Here is a 24,145-nt window from a genome sequence, read left to right as displayed (position 1 = left end):
GACTGGCACGCACACCTGGGTTGTATTATTCATCTTTAGATTTGTTGACATATTGCATATAGTGTTTTAATCACATACGTTGACACTAAAGCCCGTGGGAGTTTACTTGGTGTAGTACAACCTCAACGGATAGCGTCATAGCCTACATGTTGTACGGAAAGTGATACTGAAGCTTTAACAAAAATGCAAGATTAAAATTACTATTACGATCCTATATATTAATACATGCATATTAAATAGAGTATTAATTACTTTTTAAATCTGTTCTGACCTTATTGTTCACTTCTATAATATTGTTTTAATTATGTATATGTATTAGTAATTAATTTTATTATTATACCAAGTATTTGATATTATATAATACATAACCTGTGAGCCTATCACATGAAATAACACGTTAATGAATAATTATAATTTATATTATAAAATGTTACCCTTAGTGCAAAGTCGCATTTGGTGAGCGCCTCGATATCGGCTGTCGCGTGGATCTGAATGACAGCCTTCTCGCCATTGGCTCCGCCCATCAGCGTTTCCGTCGTCACGTGATAGTCATGCTCATACGTCACTCCTGGGACGTACTTGAACTTGTTGGATGCTAGAGAGAAAAGGGAAAAAGGCTCTGTGAATAGCTATGTAGTATATATAAAGAATTTATTGTTTTAAAATTGTTTCGCTTCAGAACGTCAAAACAATCGATTGTACATATATGGATATAATCAAGAAGACATTGCTCATTATTTATTACACTAACCTCAATATATAAAAGCACTATAGAGAATAATTCGTCTCAGTTTAACATTTAAATACAGACAGATGATTGTATTTATTTTGGTAATTCAAAGCCCCCTCTTTTACTAAATTGTGTCCAAACATCTATACACTTTTAACTGTTAAGAGTTACATGTACTAATTGTATATAAATTATAAAAAGTGTGTCACGGTATTAAGTTTGAATACGTTCTTTATTTAGATATTACATTTTTAAACTTATATTTTATGATTATGATATCATTTTTTATTTACATGCATATAGTAGGGGACATGTTTTAGCACACACACACACACACACACACACACACACACACACACACACACACACACACACACACACACCCCAACTCTCCAAAAGAAAACAAAAAGTAAAACAAAATTCAAATTACACTGCACGTGTTTCCCAAGAGCACACTATTTTCAATAATATATGAACATTAAAAATAACATATTTATATTATGGTTTATTATTTATACTTTACCAGCTCGTCTTACTGGTCACAAATAAGAATAACTGACCACGTTCAGCCATTAGTGGATTGGAGTTACCAATATTTAAGAACACCAAACATTATGAGCAATATGAACAATTCTGTAACGTAATCTGGAGCCAAATTGGAGTTGGCATTTTTAAGGTAATGAGTTTATTCGATTTTATAAATTAGTCTTTTTTGCTAATTAACAATTAAATATATTTTCAAAATTTAACTTTAATTTTAATTCGCAAGACAATTTAAACCCTAAGTTACTAGCAAAAATGTTATTTAAACATCTATTAATATCTTTACTTTGTATATTTAATATAAAAAGACATACATAAATGTTTGACACATTAAATTATTATACACTGGACATTATAATGTGTACTGGCTTACCTGTGCATCGTCTAGCGCACGATGTGCTCTCATCTCCCAGTCGCACGTTTATTGGACCTGGAAAATAAACATGAAAATAAACTGTGGGGATCCCTGTCTCGACTCCCACCCATGACGTGTTTGAACAGCTCACTGAATGATGAGGTAGATGTACGACCTGGGCCGGTATTCATAAAGACCTTTAAATGTCTAACAATTCTTAAATGTAAAATAATAATAATTCTTAATATCCATAGGTTTCTCTTAGTCGGAACTGCACTCCGATTACTCTCGAATTAAAAACAAAACGCTTAGGAGACATATAGAAGACTGCTAACGTACATTAAGAATTGGTAGGTAACTAGTTTAACATGCTCATATACCACAAGGTTTTCGAACACGCCCATCCCGAGTCCGATCTCCGATATGATCGGGGGGGGGGGGGGGGGGGGGGGCTGACTCGGGACAGGAATGCTTGCGATTGGAGGACGTCGCCCACGAACGTTTAAAGAAAAAATTGACTTTTGTTTAACAGCAGCTCGATGACACTGTCAAATCGTCTGCTTGTTTTACCACGTGATGTTAAATATAGACGGGATTCCCCCTAACTACGAAGCGAACTTGATCAGAGAATTTTCTCAAGGTACTATTTATGACTTAACTAAAAGTTTGTCTCAGATAAATTTTAAAAGTAATTTTAAAAATATTTCTCCACTCAGGGTATTTTTTATCATGTTGAGAATTTTTAAAAAGTCTATTCTAAAAAACATCCAATAATCTTTATAACTACTGGGTCCTGGCCCGTGCTTCTAAAACATTAGAGTATAGACGCAAATCTTTAATGACGCCACATGCATGTAATTGTTATGGCGTTGTCGTAACGTTACTCAAGTCTCAAACTTTATTTCTTTAAAAAAAAGACTCAAAACGTTTTATAAGCACGGGTCCTGTACGCAGACTCACTAACCACTAACAACTAACCAAGTACCGCCTCCCACCCATGGTGAGTTTTAACTATTCACAGGTGAGGTAGGTATGAGATCAGCACACCGATTTCTCTCATTAACTACTAACAACTATCCACCAAGTTGTGTTCTAACAACCCAGATAGCAGGCGTGTGTTTTCGAACCTTAGTTAGAAATAAGCATGAAGATAAATTAAGAACGAAATTTAAAAAAGGAAAAGGTTTCGGTGTTAAACGTATGTGAAACACTTAACCTCGATGGGGTGGGATTGTGGTCTATCAGTAGAGCGCTCATCCGAAGTGCTTGGGTCTCAGAATCGAACCCGTAAGCGGATCCATTATATGATATGTCCTGTTCCAAACCAGTGTTCCGTGATTGGCATATCAAAAGTCGTGGTATGTGCTATTATGTCTGCTGGAAAGTGGATAAAAGTGAACAAGATCCATTGTTGCTTATGCAAATGTAACAGATTTCTTCTAAGACTACATGTAAGTGTCTGGATTACCAAATGTTTCACACCGATGTAATGGTCGAACTGGTGCATCAACTTATTTTATTGTTTTTTAAAAGAACAAATTGATTAGGCACAAGTTATACAACTTATCAGACCTCCATAATACAGTAATATATGTTTGCAATTTAAATATGAACAGAAATAAATATTGAAAGAGAGAAAGAAGGCCGTGGTATATGCGAACTTGCATATTAAAAACTCCTTGCTGTTCTATCGTTGGTGGGCCCATTGGACTATTTCTCATTCCAGCCAGTGCACCATGACTGGTAGCCTATATCACAGGCCGTGGTATTATGCTATCCTGTTTGTGGGATGGTGCATATAAAAGATCCCATGTTACTAAAGGAAAAATGTAGCAGGTTTCCTTTCTAAGAGTAAATGTCAAAATTACCAAATGTTTGAAATCCAGTAGCACATGTTTAATAAATCAATGTGCTCTGGTAATGTCGTTAAACAAAACAACATCCACTACGCAGCACAAATAAATAAATAAATAAAATAAATAAATAAATACTTTACTTACCCGCATGTGTCCAAGCCAGTAAGGCGACGAGAACAAGAAGTCGTGTTGACTTCATTGTGTTAGGGATGGCGCTACTCGACTTTCTGGCTCTCTTGGCCACAACGTGCTGTTTTATACTGACACAAACAATCAGTCCAACGTCCACGGTAATGTGCGAATCTGTACGTATTAGTAGAACAGACCACAGAGATAGCTGATAAACACTCTACAGAGAAGATGACGTAAGCACAGTGATATCTCAGTATAGCAAGAGATCAAAATGTTCCCTGATAACGATAGGACTTGATTGACATACTTAATTAATTAATTAATTAATAAATAATTAATTAATTAATTAATGCAAAGCTCCTGCTCCAACGTTTCACTTCGTTGAAACAGAGGTACTAATTAAATTGAGTTAAAAGTGTAACTAATTTTGAAGCGTCCACATAGAATCCTACGTACGTGATGACACTTTTGTGTGACATACTATAGAGATGTACATATTAATCGAACCATGGCTTGCCATGCGAACAAATCTAACCTGCATGGTATGTTCTTAATGTGTAAATGTTAAATAAAGCCAGTTGTTGATGCTTCTGTTGTTTCTTGTTCGTTGTTGTTGTTGGGTTGTTGTTTTGGTGGGGTTTTTTAAAATTTTGTTGTTGTTGTTTTTTTGGATGATATTTTTGTGTGTGTTTGTGTGTGTGTGATGTCTTTCAAGGTGGCTATTATAATATATATATATATATATATATATATATATATATATATATATATATATATATATTATTATTATTATTATTATTATTATATATAAAACACCACCAACTGTTCAGTTGTTTAATGACATGTTTCGACAATTATTTACAATGTATCTATATTATGACTGGGAATTTTAAAAAAACCTCACTTCTATGACTGTCCAGTTGCTAGTCTGAAAACTCTTACAGCTCGATACTCGTCGTATACAACTTCTCGTAAGTTGAGACTGAGGGAAAATACAACGTTAACCGTTGAGTTGGCCAACTTCTTCGTGACAGTTGATAGTCTGATCCTTGCATTAGGCATATCCTCTAAGACGTGGGTAAGGGATGCATTTAAAAATAATACTAATGTTTATTAAACACTGTAATACATAAGCACACATTCATATATAAATGCATCATTAGTTAATAGCCCTACTATTATTAAATAATGTGGGCAATATAATATTATTAGGCTCAAATAATAAACCCGGATTTATACCAATAAAATGGGATTATTTTCAAAACAGTGCAGTTATGGTGTTTGTTTTTTAATGTTTCTGTGGAGTGTGTGTGTGTGTGTGTGTGTGTGTGTGTGTGTGTGTGTGTGTGTGTTAAGGTGGTGGTGGTGGTGGCGGTGATGGGTAGTGGTAGTGGTATGATTGTGGTTGTTTTTTGTTGATTTTTGTTTTGTTTTTTCATTTCTCTCTTTCTGTAATGGGTGGCGCCTGACATAACCTTAGTACTTTACACGTTATTGTTGCTTCACGGTGGTCAAAGTTTATAATTGTCCATTTAACAAGGCAACTAGGACATACCCTGACATTTGATATCCAAAAACAGTACTTTCACTATCCATCCGATAACATATGTGAAAGTACTTTATATTTTATCATCTACTGGTTTCAAATTTTAACTGTTACTCAGATTATGTGTGTGTGTGTGTGTGTTTTAATTTGTTTTTGTTTCATTTATTTTCTCTTTCTTATTTTTTTAATCGTTGTTGTTGTGGGGGTTTGTGTGTGTTGTTTCTTTTTTTTTTTGCTTCTTTTTTTCTTTTTGTCTTTCTTTCTTTCTTTCTTTCTTTTTTTATTGCTTTTTGTTTTGTTGTTGTTGTTGTGTTGTGTTGTGTTATTGTTTTGTGTGGGTTTTTTTTTAAATCCACGCTATTAATATTGTATCTCGGAAATAATATTACACGAAAACAGCATTATAAAATTTACTCTCGTAGCATATGGTAAATACTTTGCATATATGCGATGTCCGTTTTGTGAGGAACTGATGCACTTTGGCTTGTAACAATCACATGTTTGTCTTATCGTGTTTTCCACTGATTAACATTCGTATAAAAGGTCAGTATTAGTTGAACAATGAGTATCTCTCACCAGCTGATAACACTTACATACCCTCAGTTTACCGATAAACTAGTGTACATCAGAAAGAACAATAGCTCTCTTATATAGGAAAACATGTTTATTACAAGTCAACCCTACTGAACTCGGTCGTTTAGTAGTTATGTAAGATATCGGCGAAAGTAAAAGGTAGTGAGTTCGCATCAATGCGCCGTCTTCCATTTAGATATAGTTTTAACGGCACGGGGTGGGGATGACGAGGCTGGGGGGGGGGGGGGGGGGGTGTAAGGTCACTACGCCGACTCCTCTCACGCTAATCATCAGCCAACTGACCTGGGTGTATTCTCAGGACTGCATACTTGAACCTTAATTGAATATAATCACGAAAACAAATTAAAATTTAAAAAAGAAGAAAAAAGGCCTAGTTCGTTGCATTGCTTACAAAGAGATGCTAGCATACTATGTGTAAATGATTTGAGATACTGGTGATCGCCTAATGCAACTGACCGCATATACCAGGTGGCCGTTTGAACAAAGTTAGTTTGCTTTGTTTAACGATACCAATAGGACACTTTCATTTATTAATCTTTGGCTATTGGATGTCAAATATTTGGTAATTTTGACATGTAGTCCTAGAGTTTGTTTTTGTTTAACAACAACACTAGAGCATTTTGATCAATTAATTATCGGCTATTGGATGTCAAACATTTTATAATTCTGACACGTAGTCATCAGAGAAAACCCGCTCCATGTTTCCTAAAGGGATCTTTAATATGCACTTTCCTACAGACAGGAAAGCACATACCTCGGCCTTTGACCAGTTATGGTGCACTGGTAGGAACGAGAAAAATCAGTTGAATGGATCTACCGAAGCGGTTCGATCCTGCAACGCAAACACCTCAAGCGAACACTCAACTGACTAAGCTAAATCCTGAGAGGAAACCTGTTAATGTTTTCCATATACATTTTTCCATTAGAAGCAAGGGATCTATGCACCATCCGACAGACAGGACAACACATACCAAAACCTTTGATATACCAGTACGGAGTTGGAGCTGGGGGGGGGGGGGGGGGGGGGGAGAGATAAGACAACTACGCCGACTTCTCTCTCGATAACAAGTAACAACAAATTAATCATCATCCAACTGTCCTGGGTGTATGCGCTGCGGCCCGCTCCCAAGTGACAGCAAAGTAATATATGGTATATGTACTAGTATATATCGGCTACAATTTGGGTGTTTTAGTCAAATAGTAAACTGGTCAACTGCCTTGCAATAACAGTTATTGCCTGTATTGTCAGATTCAGTATTTTCAGTCTCCAGGTCATTATTGTTCAATCCACCGGAATAATGACACCGACAAAGTGTCGAATAATTCTATTATTATTATTATTGACTCATGTTCATATGCAGTATATAGCAATTGTTTGTTTCCGTTCTAATTTCTTAGTGTTTACACTTTGGACTATCAACACCATGTTATGGATCTGTTGCATTGTTTGTGCAACCTTCGAACTGAAACACGGGACTATTGTAGAAATTGTAAATCATTTCAAGTACTTGTTAAGGAAAACAACGCAAGAACCGGTATTTAAAACAATCTTGAATTATTTCTTTTTAACTTATTAGATATGTCCCCCTACCCCTCGGTTTGGGGCACTGGAGGGGGGGGGGGGGGAGGGGTTAAAAGATAACTGCTCCCCAACTGTTTTATATGCACCATCCCACAGGCAGAATATAAAGCACATGCCACGGCCTTTGATATAACAGTCGTGGTGAACTAGCTGTAACTAGTAATAGCTCAATGGGTCCCAGTTATATTTTAATTTTATTTTTTCCAATTTTTACGTTGTAAAATTACTTCGTTAACGTTTGTGGCCTTCGGCCACATACCATTGCGTAACCCTAAATGGATTTTCTGGATACGCCGACGGTGATCGATCCTGGACCAACCGCCCATCAGCAGGGCACAATATTTCACGATAACCGTTGTTCTGTTCGCATGTTGGTTATGCAACTTTAAAATCACGAGAACCGCTGATCGGTTACGTGGTGAACAATTATATTTTAACATTAAAAGTATCATATATCGGTGATGAAAGTGAAAATCAATTCATGTTTTTAAATACCTTTGAAATGTAGCACAGAACTGTAGTGCAAGTGTTTTAGGATTTGATCTAACTCATCAGTTATGAGAACTATATTCACGTAACCAAGTAAAATTCACGTGAACCGACTTCCGGTTACCCAAGATTTTGAAATATTGTCCTCGGCATCAGGCGAGCGGTAGACTTCGTCCCCCGCCCCACCCCAGCAATCATTTTAAGGACTTAAGGAAAACAACAATCTAGAAAAACAATGTTTTTGGGGGACTGATATATAAAATAGATAAGATAACACTTATAAAATATTATGCAATCATAATTTATGTAGACCATCGTGACAAATGATCTTATCCTCAAATAAACAGAAGCAAGCACAGTTTAAGACTAACGGAAACAGGTACAGATGGCTATAGTATTTCCGAAGACGAGATAAAATGGAAGCTACCGAGTAATTGACCAACAATGAAATTTAGCGCAGTACTAATGGAAGGTCTCAGAACGGATTCGACCCAGAGCGTGCCCACAGCTCAGGTGGAAGGTGCAGACCCGTATGAAAGATATCTGTAGAGGGTAGGGGAGGTGCCACCGGTGATTTTGTTACTCTGGACAACAAACATTTATCAGTATTTGGAAAACAGAAAGCCTATAGCAACGTTTTCGATGACAGTTATCAGCTGTTTTAAAGGTTACTTATGTTTTTATATATAGGACACAAAATTGGGGTCTCAAGTGGGATGGGGGGGGGGGGGGGGGTACAGCCCCCACCCACATCCGAGTACTGCGGATCTGAGGTGTAAGGCCACTTAAACGGACTTTTATCTCACTGGTCATTAACCCCCATTTTGGACAGATAACACAAATAGCTGAGGCTCAGTAACATAAATATTTTGTAAGCAACTGTCAATCAATATTGTAGAAATAATATCATACAGGTCATTTGAACTACGTATTTTGTATAAACACCATTACAATGTCATATTGTTAAAACTGAACACGACAACAGTTTACAGGCACGGGTCCAGAAAAGGGTGGCGCGACACACACACACACACACACACACACACACACACACAAACCAGTTCCTGCAATCCAGTGTTTAACGGATGCATAATATGAATATTAATATGTTCATTTTATTTGGGGAAGTGCACTACGTGGGTTGATTGAAAACATATATTATTGTACAAAGAACAAAAGAATCGGGCACAAGTTTGACGACTTACGAGGCCCTCTTCTATATACATTCAATATACATGGAGACCTATATTACATAGCTGTAAATATAAACTACATGTATACAGTCAAGGATAACCAGTGAAAGGAAATATTATATACCAAATAATATGAAAGAAAAAAGAAAACAAAAGGAAAAACAAAGAAAAAAGCCAATGTGGGTAGGCTGGTTGTTTCTGAGGAAGGTTACGTATGTATTTAACGATAGGTGCTCCATTTTTTTCAAGCGGAGCCCCCTCCTTACAATATCCTGAATGAACACATTTTATCAAAACAAATCGCGAACTAGTGCCCTGGTCCTATTTTTGTTTGCACATCATCAAAAATGAACTTATTTAACTTCTCAAAATGATGGCGTGGTCAAGAGCGCACATTGTTTTTTTTTAAATGGCAACCACTGTTATCGGATATCCCGAATAACAATGGTGTAAAACAAAAGTGGTCTGCAGAGTGCAGTGTGAACGGTCATTTATTATTTTTAAAATTTATAATGAATACATAGTTTATGGCACTTAGGGGCGTGTGGACTCCCAAGATTGTAAGGGAGGGGGAGACGGGACTGGCGGATTTTTGCCCGAATTTATATAACAATATTTACATTAGCATTATTGCTAAACAGGTATATAGTGAGGCAAATACATGGTGAAAATGTTTTAGGCTAGCTCATTTTGCCCGAATTTGAGGATCCCCCCACTCGTGCACTTCTTCTGGTGGCACTTGCGACTGTGGTCGTGCACTTCTTCTGGTGGCACTTGCGACTGTGGTCGTGCACTTCTTCTGGTGGCACTTACGACTGTGGTCGTGCACTTCTTCTGGTGGCACTTGCGACCGTGGTAGTGCACTTCTTCTGGTGGCACTTGCGACTATGGTAGTGCACTTCTTCTGGTGGCACTTGCGACTGTGGTAGTGCACTTCTTCTGGTGGCACTTGCGACTATGGTAGTGCACTTGGAATGGCACATACATGTGTCTCCTTCAAAACTAGCAGTTGCAAATAACTTGGGCACATACATAAATATTATCTAAGACACAAGAAAGCCAAAACACTTTAAGATATACACTTTTTATAGAAAATAAATTAGAACATATTATTTATAAGACAATAGATATATATTCTAAAACAAGAGTAAGTAAAACATATCACAGATAAGTATTTGACTACCAATATAATAAACAAAATTAATATACAAAATAATTTTAGAATAAAGTACAAACTCCACAATCCGAAAAGGGAAAACACATCTACATCAGGTCAAAAACAATGGAATAAATGTACAAACATGCCGCCGACACTTGGTAGATACATGATTAGATTTGTGAAAATATTGGACACCCAACAGCAAACATTTTTTTTTTTCAGTGTTAGTAATCATGTTACACATTCATAAATTTTTGTCAAAACAACGGTGCATTATTGCACATTGTGACACACCCATTGATACACGCTGTATGAAATAGTTAATATCACATGTCGATATCCTACATGTTGAAGGTTGATTAAAATGCATCTGATCTATAGTGTTAACCTAGACTTCAAAGCCAAACGCTCCAATGAAATTAACATTACTGAAACAATTGTAAACTATTTATGACTGGTAATTTAAATGCAAGAGTAAGCACATGAAGAACATTTAAGTTGAACAAGATATTTAAATTTGTTTTAAACCTGGTTTTCGAGAATACATAAACAAGAGAATACTACATGTGTTTATTAGATACCATTTATCTATAAAAAAAACGTTAGTTCAAAATTGTATCTAACTAGCTCTTGTTTGTTCAACAGGTTTTGGAAGGACTCATTTTAAGATGAATGGTATGGTATGTAATGGCCACTCATGTAGCCCCATGCTGACATGAACATGGGATTGATAAAACATGATAGTTTGGATGGTGTAGCAGATTAGGAAGTCTTTTAGATGTTATACATTCATCTCATACTATATCATTAAGTACATTCCAATTAAAGACATTTTGTCTTCAAAAGGAATGTCTTTCTTCTGAAAAAAAAGAAAAAAAGTGTGTAATATAAACCATAACACATATGAATCTTCCATTAGCATATTCAATACTGTATCTCTGTACAAACTGAGTTCAAAACAAGTTATGAGTTGTTAGGGTATGCAGCCATGACTTACTGTCAAGACATGATATGTTCCCACCCTGTCTGTAGGAGACTCCTAATGTATAACATCTACAGCTTTCATAAAGGGATGTTAAAAAGCATACATGGGTGTGCACACAAAAATATTTCAAGCAAAGAACTATGTATTTATAGAAATGGTGCTCAAATTGTTTTGTCGTGAAATACCTTCAAAACACGTGAGACAGGGGCATAGATGAATTAACAAGGACAAGACCACCAGTAGACAGTGTGGCGAAACTCAAATAATAAAACTAGTCATTCAAGGCTCATACTCTACAATGAATATAGCTAAGAAAATGGGCAGTAATAATAAATCTGGATGGTTTCGTGATGCCTGAAAAATTGCCAAATTGTGAGCACTTTAGACAATAATGAACAAATGACTGTTTTTAAAATCAGCATCAGATCTTTAGCATATACTGAAATAGCAAGCAGGGCTAATAAATAATGCATATAAATACATAGACAAACATAGTCATACTGTACTGATGTTCAAATTAAAATTACAATTTGGCCATCATTTGTTGACTTCCAATATGGCAGAAACAAATCCTTTTACACCACTGTAAGCAAAATAATCAGAATGAAGAATTTTGTTTGTTTTCAAATGAAGGAACTACATGTATTTTATTGAGCAAAGATTAATTATTAACAATCACTGGGACATTGTGTTCGTATGTATGACATTTGCAGATTAGGTAGCAAAATAAACAAGCAAATATAAACTCTATTTACTGAATTTGTCAGTTCATTCTCAAGATGATATTTTGTTGGTTCAGGTTCAGATTCATACAGCCACTTCAAATTTACCCTTTGTTTAGAATTCTTATCATTTGATGTTCACAATAGTTTAGTGTTCAGAATCATGAGCATGTCATGCACAAACTCAGTGTTATATATGCTATACAATTACATGTATATAACGATTATGAGAAGCAGAACAAAATGTATGTCTATACAAAATAAAATTTAAAAATCAATCATACAAAATATAGAGATAATATACAAGTATTAAATGGTTGAAATATGCCCTATAAGACTGAGTGCATATGATTTGAAGACAAATATTATGTTGTTATTGTTAACACAGTACTGTTAATATTGAAAATTGTAATTTTCCATTCAGTGAAAAAACATAAACACCACATTTTAATGTTCTGACAAATGATGACACTTTTAAATATAACATAGATTGGTGACACCATAAGCCATCATGTCCATCTGATAACACCATTATCAAGCAATCCATAATTATGCTAGATCATCACATACTGATATCAAACAGTTTCATGACCTCTCATTATCAGCACTGCAGCTGAAGGTGTTTGAGAATTCAGAATATTGTACGCATTAAAACAAATATTAATCTGGTATGCAATGAGGCCACTGACTTGGAGTTGAAATGGTTCAATTAGGTATGTTTAGTGTAACATAATATTGTTTCTGTCAATCAGTATTCCTAACACACAAAAGGATGAGAATATATCAAATTGGTGGGTAATTGTAACCAGCAAAAGCTGATGTAAGATGGTGCATTCCTAAAAACACATAAATTAGATTCATAAAGTTTTAAAAGTTTGTTTTGTTTAACAACACCACTAGAGCACATTGATTTATTAATCATCAGCTATTGGATGTCAAACATATGGTAATTTTGACATATAATCTTAGAGAAGAAACCCACTACATTTTTCCATTAGTAGCAAGAGATCTTTAATATGCACAATCCTAAAGACAGGATAGCACATACCACAGCCTTTGATATATTAGTTGTGGTGCATTGGCTGGAACAAGAAGTAGCCCAATGGGCCCACCTACGGGGATTGATCCCAAATCGACCGCACATCATAAGAGCGCTTTACCACTGGGTTACGTCCTGCCCCTAAATTAAATTCATAATATACTGAACAATTTTAATTTTTTTAACAAGTTGACATAGAGTAAAATAATTTTAATAAGCTTGATAGAAATCAGTATTAACAAGACTATTCCGATTGTGCTATCATTGGTAAAAGATTCCTAACTAACATACTGTTAATTACTGACATTATTATTAAATACTTCTTTCTTTCTTTCTTTCTTTTCAGAATAACAATATATGTGTATTCAAGGTGTATAATCTTTCGGTTTCTTGTTGTTTAAACTTCAGTTTATTTCCTAATATATACTAAACAACAAAAGAAACACACATATTAATTTAATTTCAAAACATTTATTAAAATATTATAATTCGATTTAAATCCCATTAGTTTTTGTATCTATTAAAATTATCAATGTCTTGTGAACATCTTAGACCCATTTTAACAATAATGTAGCGAGTTTCCTCTCTAATACTATGTCATGATTACCAAATGTTTGACATCCAATAGCCAATGATTAATAAATCAATGTGCTCTAGTGGTGTCATTAAACAAAACAAACTAACTCCTGTACACAATCAGTTTTAGATATTTTACCATCATTGCACTTAATATCAATTTTTTTATAAGTACAATTGTTTAAAGCACATTAGGTTTTGTTCCAATATGATCAGGCCCCGTGCGTATAAACCTTAAAGTGTAGACTTTAATCAAGTCCAGACTTTAACATCATGGCAACGCCATTCAAATAGCATTACGTTAAAGTCTGGACTTTATTAAAGTCTATGAGCACGGGCCCTGAAGCTTTGTAATGATCAAACCAAAAAACCAATTTATATATTTTTACTGTACTGTGAAAATATGACACTTCACCAAAGATCACTTTTATGGTTTCTATATATTTCATGACTATGTAATAAATTAAAATACTTGTTTCTTTTGTACTTCAGCATTTTGTTTTTCATATGAAATTTGGGGGAGTTAAAATTCAGTCTGGGCTACTGCAAACATTAGGATGATAAAAAGATTATTGAATACACAGACAGGAAAATCACTTTTAATATGCAATTTGAGTGGTTAAACTGCCTCACTTAGTCGAAAGCAAGTCACAATGATGAACTTAGTCAAAAGCAAGTTACAATGACAATCACCAAACTCAGGATAGCTTCTATCAATTTAGTATCCCATTTGTCACCAACCATCCAGTTTAAAACAATGTGGCCCAGTGTAATTATTATACCGCATGGAACAAGACAACATACATGTTCCAATATGACGACAGTGTTTGACGTCTTACTGGCACCTGGGGGACAAAGATATTATCAACCATATGCACTAGATAATAAATTTAATTTATGTTATACTTTGTAATACATGAAATCCAGTCAGTTTTAAAATACACCTTAGTACATGTATATTACAAATATTTATGTAAATTACTGTTTTAATAACATTTATATTGACCTACATGTACATGAATGTCTATAATTCTTCGTGATAATTGCTGTTCAAAATGACTATGATGGATTTCCTTCATATTTGGTAATAATTTTCACTTACAAAGTTTGTTTATCTACAGTTATCAGATACAGTAATAGAGAATAATTAAAGAGCTACAAGGATTTACAGATTATCTGTCCCGAATGAATGAATGTTGTAACCCTGAGCCACTGGAAGTTGTTTTCGCTGGTCTGTTATTGAAGGTTTCTTTTTGAAAGCAGTATTATAAAACTAGAAATAAAAATGGTTAACCAGTATAACAATTCCTGTACACTGCAACTAATAATCATAAATAATAATTTGCAAGTGAAACAATTAGCAAATGGATCTGTATCCAAATTTAAGGGAAAGGACACTAAGGGTTTTTATCATCTTGTAAAGATATTAGGGTCATTTGTATCTTTCATTTATAAAGAAGATGTATGGATATGTACATATAACAACATAACTATTTTATCTAAAGGACACAGCATTTAAATGCATTAATTCAACAAATAAACATTAACAATCACTGAATGTCCATGAACATTTTAACCACACTTTTGATTATAGTAACTAACTGTTTTGCAAAGGTGCATAAGAATAAATAATTCAATATATCTGCTAAGTTTATATATAATTCTATATTTTAACAACAATTACAATTTAACATTTTAAAACAACAAAGAATTTTTACGCTTACATGTATACAATGTGTGTAGGATAAAGGCTATATATATATGTATATACATGTGTATATATATATAAAAAGTCACCATTGACTTGCAAAGCATAAACCACTAAATCATCTTTGAAATGTGAACTGCAGGGAATGCAGCCACAATTAAAGCTATGTCAATGACAGTAGGATATATATTTTTAACTAGACAATCACGAATTACATGTATTTTAATTCAATTACTAAATTAAGCAATATATGTAGAAGTCAGAATTTGAGAATATATATGTATAATAGAAAAAAGAAACCATTTACTGATTGATGACAAAGAAACAAAGAACTCGGAAATGTTGAAGTGCAATAAAATCAGGGACCGATGTGTACTGTGTAGATTTACAGTGAGTGAAAGCACTGTAAAATGATAATCCAAACTGTTGTGGGTTTTCATTGTTCTGATAAGATGTGTTGTTACATTAGTCAGACATATACATTTGAAAAAGAAAAGATAACACCATCTTCAGACAAATTAATGTAAAAGTGATATTTGATAGAAAAAGTATTGAAAAAAAAAAAAAAATCTTTACTACATATTAATAACTTCTTTGTGGTATTATGCGTGACCACGAAATAAATGCCTTATGGAAAAAAAAAAAAAAAATTATTTGATTAATTTGATAAATAGATAAAAAGGCCCCATATATAATTAAAATTACAATGTTCAACAAAGTGTGAATGTATAAATGAGTTATCATAATTAACTTTCTGCTTGATAAAATGCGTATATTTGTTTCTAAATATAACCAATGATTACAGTTACCCTTTGATCACAGGAAAACAAATGCTATCAGCCACATGCACTACACATGCACTGTACATCAAACATCGTAGATATTTAAGATGAACTTGAAGCACTGTCGTACAGGTTACTATATATTTGACTAAGGTTATCAATAAACACCATTCTATGAGACTTTCCACTGAGCTGGGCAGCATCTTCGGTCCAATATTTGTCATTGTTAATATGGACTTCGCTGAAATATTAAAACAAGAAATAAATTATCTTCAGTTCAGTGATAAAGGTTTAAATACACTCACATACATGTATATATATATTACACAATCATGTACGTGTATTACAATGTGGTCCCTTTACACAGGTGACCAACTAATACAGGTTTCTTTATAATACTAGTATTTTAAATGGTGAAAAGAAAAATGACCTTTTAATATAGGTGGCTAGCTTAGCAGGATCGAATGTATTCAGTTTAATGTAAATATGATACTTTTAATTAACAAGTTTTAGTTTAGATACATGTACTAACATCTATATTTAGGAATCACATAAATAGGTGTCTCATTAAAAAGGAAGGAAATGTTTTACTTAACAACACACTCAACACATCTTATTTAAGGTTATATCAGACATATAGTTAAGGACCACACAGATATTGAGAGAGGAAACCTGCTGTCGCCACTTCATGGGCTACTCTTTTTGATTAGCAGCAAGAGATCCTTTATATGCACCATCCCAAAGACAGGATAGTACATACCATGGCCTTTGCTACACCAGTTGTGCTGCAAAGGTCATGGTATGTACTATCCTGCCCAATGAGTCCACCGACAGGGATCGATCCTAGACTGACCGTTCATCAAGTGAACACTTTACCACTGGGCTATGTCCTGCCTCAGGTGTCTGGTTGAACAGAAAGAAAGAAAGGAATGTTTTTTATTTAACGACGCACTCAACATATTTTATTTACGGTTATATGGCATCAGACATATGGTTAAGGACCACACAGATTTTGAGGGGAAACCCGCTGTCGCCACTACATGGGCTACTCTTTCCGATTAACAGCAAGGGATCTTTTATTTGCACTTCCCACAGGCAGGATAGCACAAACCATGGCCTTTGTTGAACCAGTTATGGAACACTGGTCGGTGCAAGTGGTTTACACCTACCCATTGAGCCTTGCGGAGTACTCACTCAGGGTTTGGAGTCGGTATCTGGATTAAAAATCCCATGCCTCAACTGGGATCCGAACCCAGTACCTACCAGCCTGTAGACCGATGGCCTAACCACGACGCCACCGAGGCCGGTCTGGTTGAACAGAGTTGTTCCGATGATCAGGCATCAAAGTAAGTTGAGAACAGTTAGTCGTTCAGGTTACCAAGAGATAACCACAGAACAGCATTTTGTTCTCCACCAATTTGTTTTAAAAACAAAAGTTAAACAAATCTGAATGTGGATAAACTGTGTGCTGTTTAATTATAAATTACACACAGTGTTTGAGTACAATGAGGACAATGATATGAATGAATCACAAAGCATTATAAATGGCTGATAACCTGATGTACATGCAGGTTACCAGCCCCCGGCTTGTTTCAATGCATGATAATCATAAAATAAAAAAGTGACTGCATGGGTGGCTTCTAGTAAAGTGATGATCTGTTATGAAATCCATAATCAAAAACATATTGTGTAAAATGTTAACTGTAACTGCTCCTACCGTCTAGACAACGACATACGTCAAATCGGCCAGGGTTTGAGTTTGGGCAGAACTGGATTTTTGTCTGATCTGAGCACACCATGGCCTTTTTAGTGCAGTAAAAATTAATAATAACTGGTAATTAAAGAGTTGTATATAGTCAGATCTAATTACAGCTTACAATTCCATTGATATTGAGGTGAAATGTTTGTACTTAATTTGGGCTTGCTTATTTTGAGCAGCCTCAGCTTAGGTGCAATCTAAAGCCTTGATAGATAAAACAGGTATTAAATTGGAATCAAAAGTACAATTAGCTAAATTTTTAGAATCAACCACAGTGAACATACTGTGCATACATAAGTATATGAGACAGGGAGATGGGGAACCCCACCCCCACCCAGTGCTGGAGCAAAACCTCAAATTCAGGCAAAAATTATAGAGATATTCGGGCAGAATGTGTTAACTTGAGACCTTTATACCATGTATTTCCATCATTCTAACCTCAAAATTAGTTGTCATCCATGTAAACATGCTTAGTGATTCATTTGCAACCCTATATAGCTGTTTGGTTGTAATGCTACTATGAATAAATGTTATTATTCAGAGTCTGGCATTTTCGTTTAATTCATGCAAAAGCGAGCCTGCCCTCCTACAAAAATAGGAGCTTATATGTGCCTGTTTAAATCCTTTTTATTAATTATTAGATAAAAAACTAAAAAAAATTAAAGTTACAGTCTCTGGTTACCATATTATAACATCATGTACAAATATGAAATACAAGCTCAAATGCACTTTTAAAAAACTTGTGTGTGTTCGCTATGAACGGAGATCATCAAAAGTATACGCTTGATTCGTCGCCTGTGCTGCCATAGCTCGGCAAAGCACAAACAACAGCCTGTTGTCAGTTTCAATTAACACGTGCGTTTGCCGATTTCAAATTGTAGGGTTTGTCTCAAAACATTAAAAGAGAAATTTTCCGCTGTACGAAGAACGTTCGGTTGAGGATACGGTACTAGAGTCTTTCCTTAAAACCTGTTTGATCTTGACAACGTACTATCGACAGTCGTACCTTCCTATTTCAGAATTGATATTTTATAAAGTGTTAGTAGAACTTTCAAAGTTTAGTTTGTATACTATAGTAACACATTAATCATGTATATATTTTAAAAATAAAATATACTAAAGTAGACAATGAACGTTTACACTTCTTAATTTTACGAGTTAAAATCGACAAATTCAAATAAATATTCTTTCGTTTGGAAAGGGTAAAATTAGGGGGGGGGGGGGGGGGTTCACGACATCAGAGTTAGAACATATTGATTTAATAATCATCCGACGCCATACAACCGTAAATAAAATGTGTTGAGTGCATTGTTAAATAAAACATATCCTATCCTTCCTTCCATCTGCTGTTGGATGTCTAACATTTGGTAATTTTGACATAATCTTAGAGAGGAATCGGGTGCATGTGCAGAGGGAGGGTATTGGAGGTCAAAACCCTTACTTGCCCAAGCTTAAAAAAAACTGAAATGTATTTTCTGAGGGAGCATGGCCCCATATAAACTTCACTTAAAGGAAGGGACAATTAAGGCATTTGGCATTTGGCATTATATATCAACGATATATAATGCACATTATTGCTTAATATCAACAAGTATAATCATATAGTTAATTAATAAAACGGTTAAATGTGACGGCTATTATATATAACAGGCGCAGCCATTTTGTATCATCTCAGTGAGTACGTCCTCTGGCAAGCTGGTGGTTACGTAATACTTAACGCGTAACGTCAGGAATGAGCTTTAGAACTAGAGAAACACAATCTACCTGGTGTTTGCAGGATGATAAATAGTTATACATTGCAATGTTCTGTAATAATACACATCCCAGTAAGCCAGCAATAAGTATATCCAGTACTAAATATATTATTTTTCAATACAAAATAAAATACCATTGTCAAAGTGGCTACACGACAAGTCAAAATAATTAACAATGTTTTGTCCATGCATTAACCTACGTACTGAAATGATACACAAAGTGTTTACTTCTTTCCCAAGACAATTTAATATTAAATATAAATTCAAATTTAAATAAACACACATTTTATTTTTTGCCACAAAATATACATTTTGTAGGCATACATACATATTTATATATAAAATAATATAATGTGCACACTGCGGGGAATGGTATGTAGCATCGGGTTACAATCGATAAAATTCTATAGTAAATGGGTAATGCATGCATAGCAATAATATACAATAATAACATATGTCATGTATCAATGTTGTCTGTTCTATGTGTGGTAGCAGTTTTCAAATACTTACACAATTTAATTAGCTGTTTTGAATTGTCGCTGGACAGTAGTTGCGTTAATTTAAATGTTGATGGTTTATTGTAATAAAAAGGTTTAATATATTTATCTCTTATGTTACTGAAGAAAGGACACACTAGAACAAAGTGATATTCGTCTTCTACTACATTCATATTGCACAGACGACAAATTCTATTATTCCTGTCAATATTGTGGTATCTGCCCGTTTCTATAAAGAGATTATGGGAAGATAATCTATATTTAATCAAAATATGTTTGTATTTCAAGGCAATAGGTTTCTGAAGATAAGGTTGTAAGCAATAATTATTAACAACGAATTTGTATAAAAGACATTTAGGAGAATTGTTGAATACTGCATACATAGATTGGATAAATTGATCAGTCATTCTCTGTTTGAATAGTGATATAAATGTATTGCGATTTTCTTAGTTAATTGGTCTATGCTGTTAGTTGCTTCTACCTGTGATTCCTGATTGGCAGGTGTGTATTTGATTGGTAACCAGACGAGCCAATTAATTGACGCTGTCTAGACACAAAAATACATACCGGTATTGTGAATATTACCTGTCGTCCCTAAAATGGTAATGGACATGGTTTATTACTGTAAATAGTTCTGTAAAACTATTGATTAAATAGACTTTTCCATCTAAAACCACAGAACTGACCAATTACGTAGTCCCAAAGAAAAGAAAATTATCACTTGGGTATTGTGGGTTGCGTTTTTGCTCCAACGAAGCATATCAATAGGCCTAATAGTGTACATTTTTCCTTTGGATTATTTAACAGAGAAAAATACTATAACCCCATTTTGTTCAGTTAATGCAACTTGAAATATATTTAGTTAAATAGTTTATTATATTATTACATCATTTATGCTGTTTTACAAGTCAGGTAGATCAAAGAGAAGTGCCTTGTCGAAAATTACTGCTTTTGTTTACACTGTACATACAGGAAATGGTCAGGAGCTGACGTCACTTTGCCCCAAGCTATCCCACTGGACGTCACAAAAACGAAACAAAATGGCTGCCCCCAGTTAGCAGGAATAATCATGTTTTTTTATTAACTCTAAAATTACGCATTTTTCATTTGTTAAAGTGTCAGTATGTGTTGGTGGTCCAGGTATGCATCTTTCCAACACATAAGACTCTTGTTTGAGTTTACTCTACCTTTAACACAGTCTATAACCCCAACCCCGCAGAAATCCTTGCACACGCACCTTGGAAACCCTCTACATTTTTTTTTAGCAAGGGATCGTTTATATGTACTATCCCACAGACAGGATATCACATACTATGGTCTTTTATATACCCACCGATGTGGACCGTGCATTTCCAAAAAACACCTTTTTAGGTCTAAGTAATGAATAAAAATAACATATAGTCTTGAAAATGTCACATAAATCGAACACAGTACCCTCTTCCTCTACCCCTAGAGCGTTACGTAATTATTAACACCCCCTTACATGTAACGCGTATGCCAACAGCTGGCCACTGTCAAAATTTCAAGGCAAATCCCCCACCCACTGACCCCTGGAAAGGCGTTGTACCATACCTCTGTATATAAATATGTTTTGGAGATATGAGATGACCCCTCAATCAAGACAGTTAAATTTGTTCAAAAATTGCGAAATCTCACGTGATCTCTTGTTGGGGAATTCCACACTTGTGATAAGCCAATGAAAACTGAGATCGGTAGAAGCCCGTCAAAAGTGTCCCACTTTCAAAATACTGGCTTTGTTTTTGACCTGGATAAGCCAGCGTAGTGAAACCAATGCATAGTGCGGCGTCATATATGCACCAAACGTTATTGGACTTTCTGTTCTATATGCTTAAATAATAAAAATATTCCGGATACCGCCGCTTTAAGATGAATGTGAATATTTCATTATCAAATTTTATCCAAATTTTTTTTTAAAAATGAGGAACAAGACAATAAAAGGCATTGTAAAATTGTATGGGCAAACCATTTTTCAGGTTTGGGGATACACAAGAATACATTTGGTTTTATCAGTAACCTATTTCAGAGCTTTTGATAGAACTACATGTAACAATAGCATGCCTGGATTAGTGTCAAGTCTAACTCAGAAACAATGCGTGCAAATGTTTGTAAATACAATATAAAATATTAAGTTTGAAGGCAAACTCTTGAAACACATGCAGTGGCATATCTTCAAACAGAAGAAAAAAAAAAGCCAGAAAAACAAAAACAAAAAATGCAACAATGTAAACCAAATAAAGGGAATATCTCTGTAACGTCTTATAAAACCAATCAAAGAAACATTTTTTTTTAAATTAAAAGAACCCAACTGCTTTAGTTTGTTAATCAAAATGCTTACCTCCTCATGTACCACTGATGACTCATTTAAACAAAAAGATTCACCAGGATCTTCAAGGCTCAAGATATTGTAAAAGGAATAGTCATGTGTTCCTACTTAATTTACATTTATCGCTGTGCATCTCTATGGAACTAAAATAATGTCCAATTTACAAAGTAGCATCCACAAGCTCCATTAAACCCCTTAAATGTTAGGGTAAACAAGCATTTTTGTTATCTCCTAAGTTCAAGGGCCATAACTCTGTCAAAAATTAATAAATTGCCATGAAGTTTTTTTTGATAAATAAACATTTCTTATGAGGGGGAGAAAGAAAGTTTGTTTTGTTTAACGACACCACTAGAGCACATTGATTTATTAATTGTCAGCTATTGGATGTCAAACATTTGGTAAACTTATAGATGAAACCCACATTTTTCCATTAGTAGGGATCTTTTATACATGTGTATGCACCATCCAATACAGGATAGTACATACCACAACCTTTGATTTACCAGTCGTGAAATTGCCATGAAAGTCAAATTTGATCTGTAATAGTACATGATAAAGCTATATAATTTTTTTTATCTCAATATCTTGAGGCACTGTGAAAAGAAGGTCAAGAAAACCATATGTAGGACAGTTTGATGGATGGAATAGAATAGAATAGATGTTTTCAAACACCCCAGCACGAAAAATACATCGGCTACTGGGTGTCAAACGAAAGACGGATGGAGACGAAACCTGTAGTAGGGTAGGGGACTAATAAAGAAGATCCCAAACGGTTAGTACAGTGTTAGAATGTAAATGAAAGAACAAACAACAAGAACCTGTTGATTCACCACAAGTACCTCCGCGACCGTGCTAGCACTGTCTCCCTCTCCAGGTCGTCTAACGAGTCACGGGTATAGCTGTACGGAGAACGTCTTGGCAGGAACTGGAACAACAATTAACAACATATGACATCAATATATATCATTCCAACCCCTGCAATTAAGGAAATGTCCATGGCAGAAATCATGCCATGAAAAACAGAATTGAATATAGTCCACAACATAAAAGTGCTGCAGAGAATTAAAAACCCAAAGCAATCTCCATGGCATTGCCGATTGCCGTTGGCAACTGAAGGGGTTGTCATTCTGCAAAAGCCAGTTGTTAACTGGTCTTGATGGTGTAGTGGTCAAGTAATCAACCTTAAGGTTGGTAGGAACTGAGTGACAGTTGCATCCATGGCATTGACTTCCACCCAGAGTGAGTTTCAAGCCGCAGTCAGATTTATCTGAGGGGTTTTCATCCACACCTGCTCCCACATAAGTTATCCATTGTCTGTCAGAGAATAAATGTGTGGAAGTGGGGGCAGACAGGTCTCTTCACCCCTAATGATTTCAATACATGTACAATCGAAATAAGAAGAAAAACGGACGTGTTCAGATGCAAAAAATATGGATAAATGTGATTGCAGCATAGCAGGGCTAACCTTTAAATTATTCAATAATATAGTTTACCCCAATGTTTAACATGTTCTTAGTCAGAAAACATATAAAGAAATGATATTAAATTTAAATTACAACTGCATTCATAAATAATATAAAAAGTTGTACCGTATTTTCCCATGTATTATGCGCACCGGTGTATAATGCGCACCCCCCACTTTGAACGTTTATTCCAAGAAAAAAAACATGAACCACAATATAATGCGCACCGTTTTTTTAAACCACAAAATTGACAGTGAATGCAAGATGTACCGCTTTCCCCCCCGTCACCAAAATTAACGAAAAGCGAAAGAAGCGGTATATTCAAGAAACCAAGAAA

At 34.8% G+C, this 24,145-nt stretch overlaps 2 protein-coding genes across 5 annotated transcripts in view; both read right to left on the bottom strand.

The window, feature by feature from the left end:
• The window catches only part of LOC121374798, a 34,554-nt gene extending 29,876 nt beyond the window's left edge, over window positions 1-4,678 (bottom strand). Inside the window, exons 1-4 of the mRNA XM_041501910.1 lie at window positions 4,559-4,678; window positions 3,629-3,833; window positions 1,647-1,778; window positions 435-595 (exon numbers count right to left, since the gene is read on the bottom strand). Of these exons, the coding sequence (XP_041357844.1) occupies window positions 435-595; window positions 1,647-1,778; window positions 3,629-3,833; window positions 4,559-4,678 (618 nt within the window). The remainder of the gene's footprint in view (window positions 1-434; window positions 596-1,646; window positions 1,779-3,628; window positions 3,834-4,558) is intronic.
• Window positions 4,679-13,018: 8,340 nt separating this feature from the next.
• Window positions 13,019-24,145, bottom strand: part of LOC121375796 (spermatogenesis-associated protein 6-like) — a 33,274-nt gene continuing 22,147 nt past the window's right edge. For 3 of the 4 annotated variants that reach the window (XM_041503447.1, XM_041503448.1, XM_041503449.1), the window contains exons 12-13: window positions 23,185-23,270; window positions 13,019-16,232 (exon numbers count right to left, since the gene is read on the bottom strand). In XM_041503447.1, the coding sequence (XP_041359381.1) occupies window positions 16,094-16,232; window positions 23,185-23,270 (225 nt within the window). In that variant the 3' untranslated portion in view covers window positions 13,019-16,093. Of the gene's footprint in view, window positions 16,233-23,163; window positions 23,271-24,145 lie in introns of all 4 variants that reach the window. The other variant, XM_041503450.1, reaches the window with a different exon arrangement.

The sequence above is a fragment of the Gigantopelta aegis genome, chromosome 6 (assembly GCF_016097555.1).
Source record: "Gigantopelta aegis isolate Gae_Host chromosome 6, Gae_host_genome, whole genome shotgun sequence".
Lineage (NCBI taxonomy): Eukaryota > Metazoa > Mollusca > Gastropoda > Neomphalida > Peltospiridae > Gigantopelta > Gigantopelta aegis.
The sequence above is the reverse complement of the archived record's forward strand: the minus strand, read 5'-3'. Positions and strand labels throughout refer to the sequence as shown.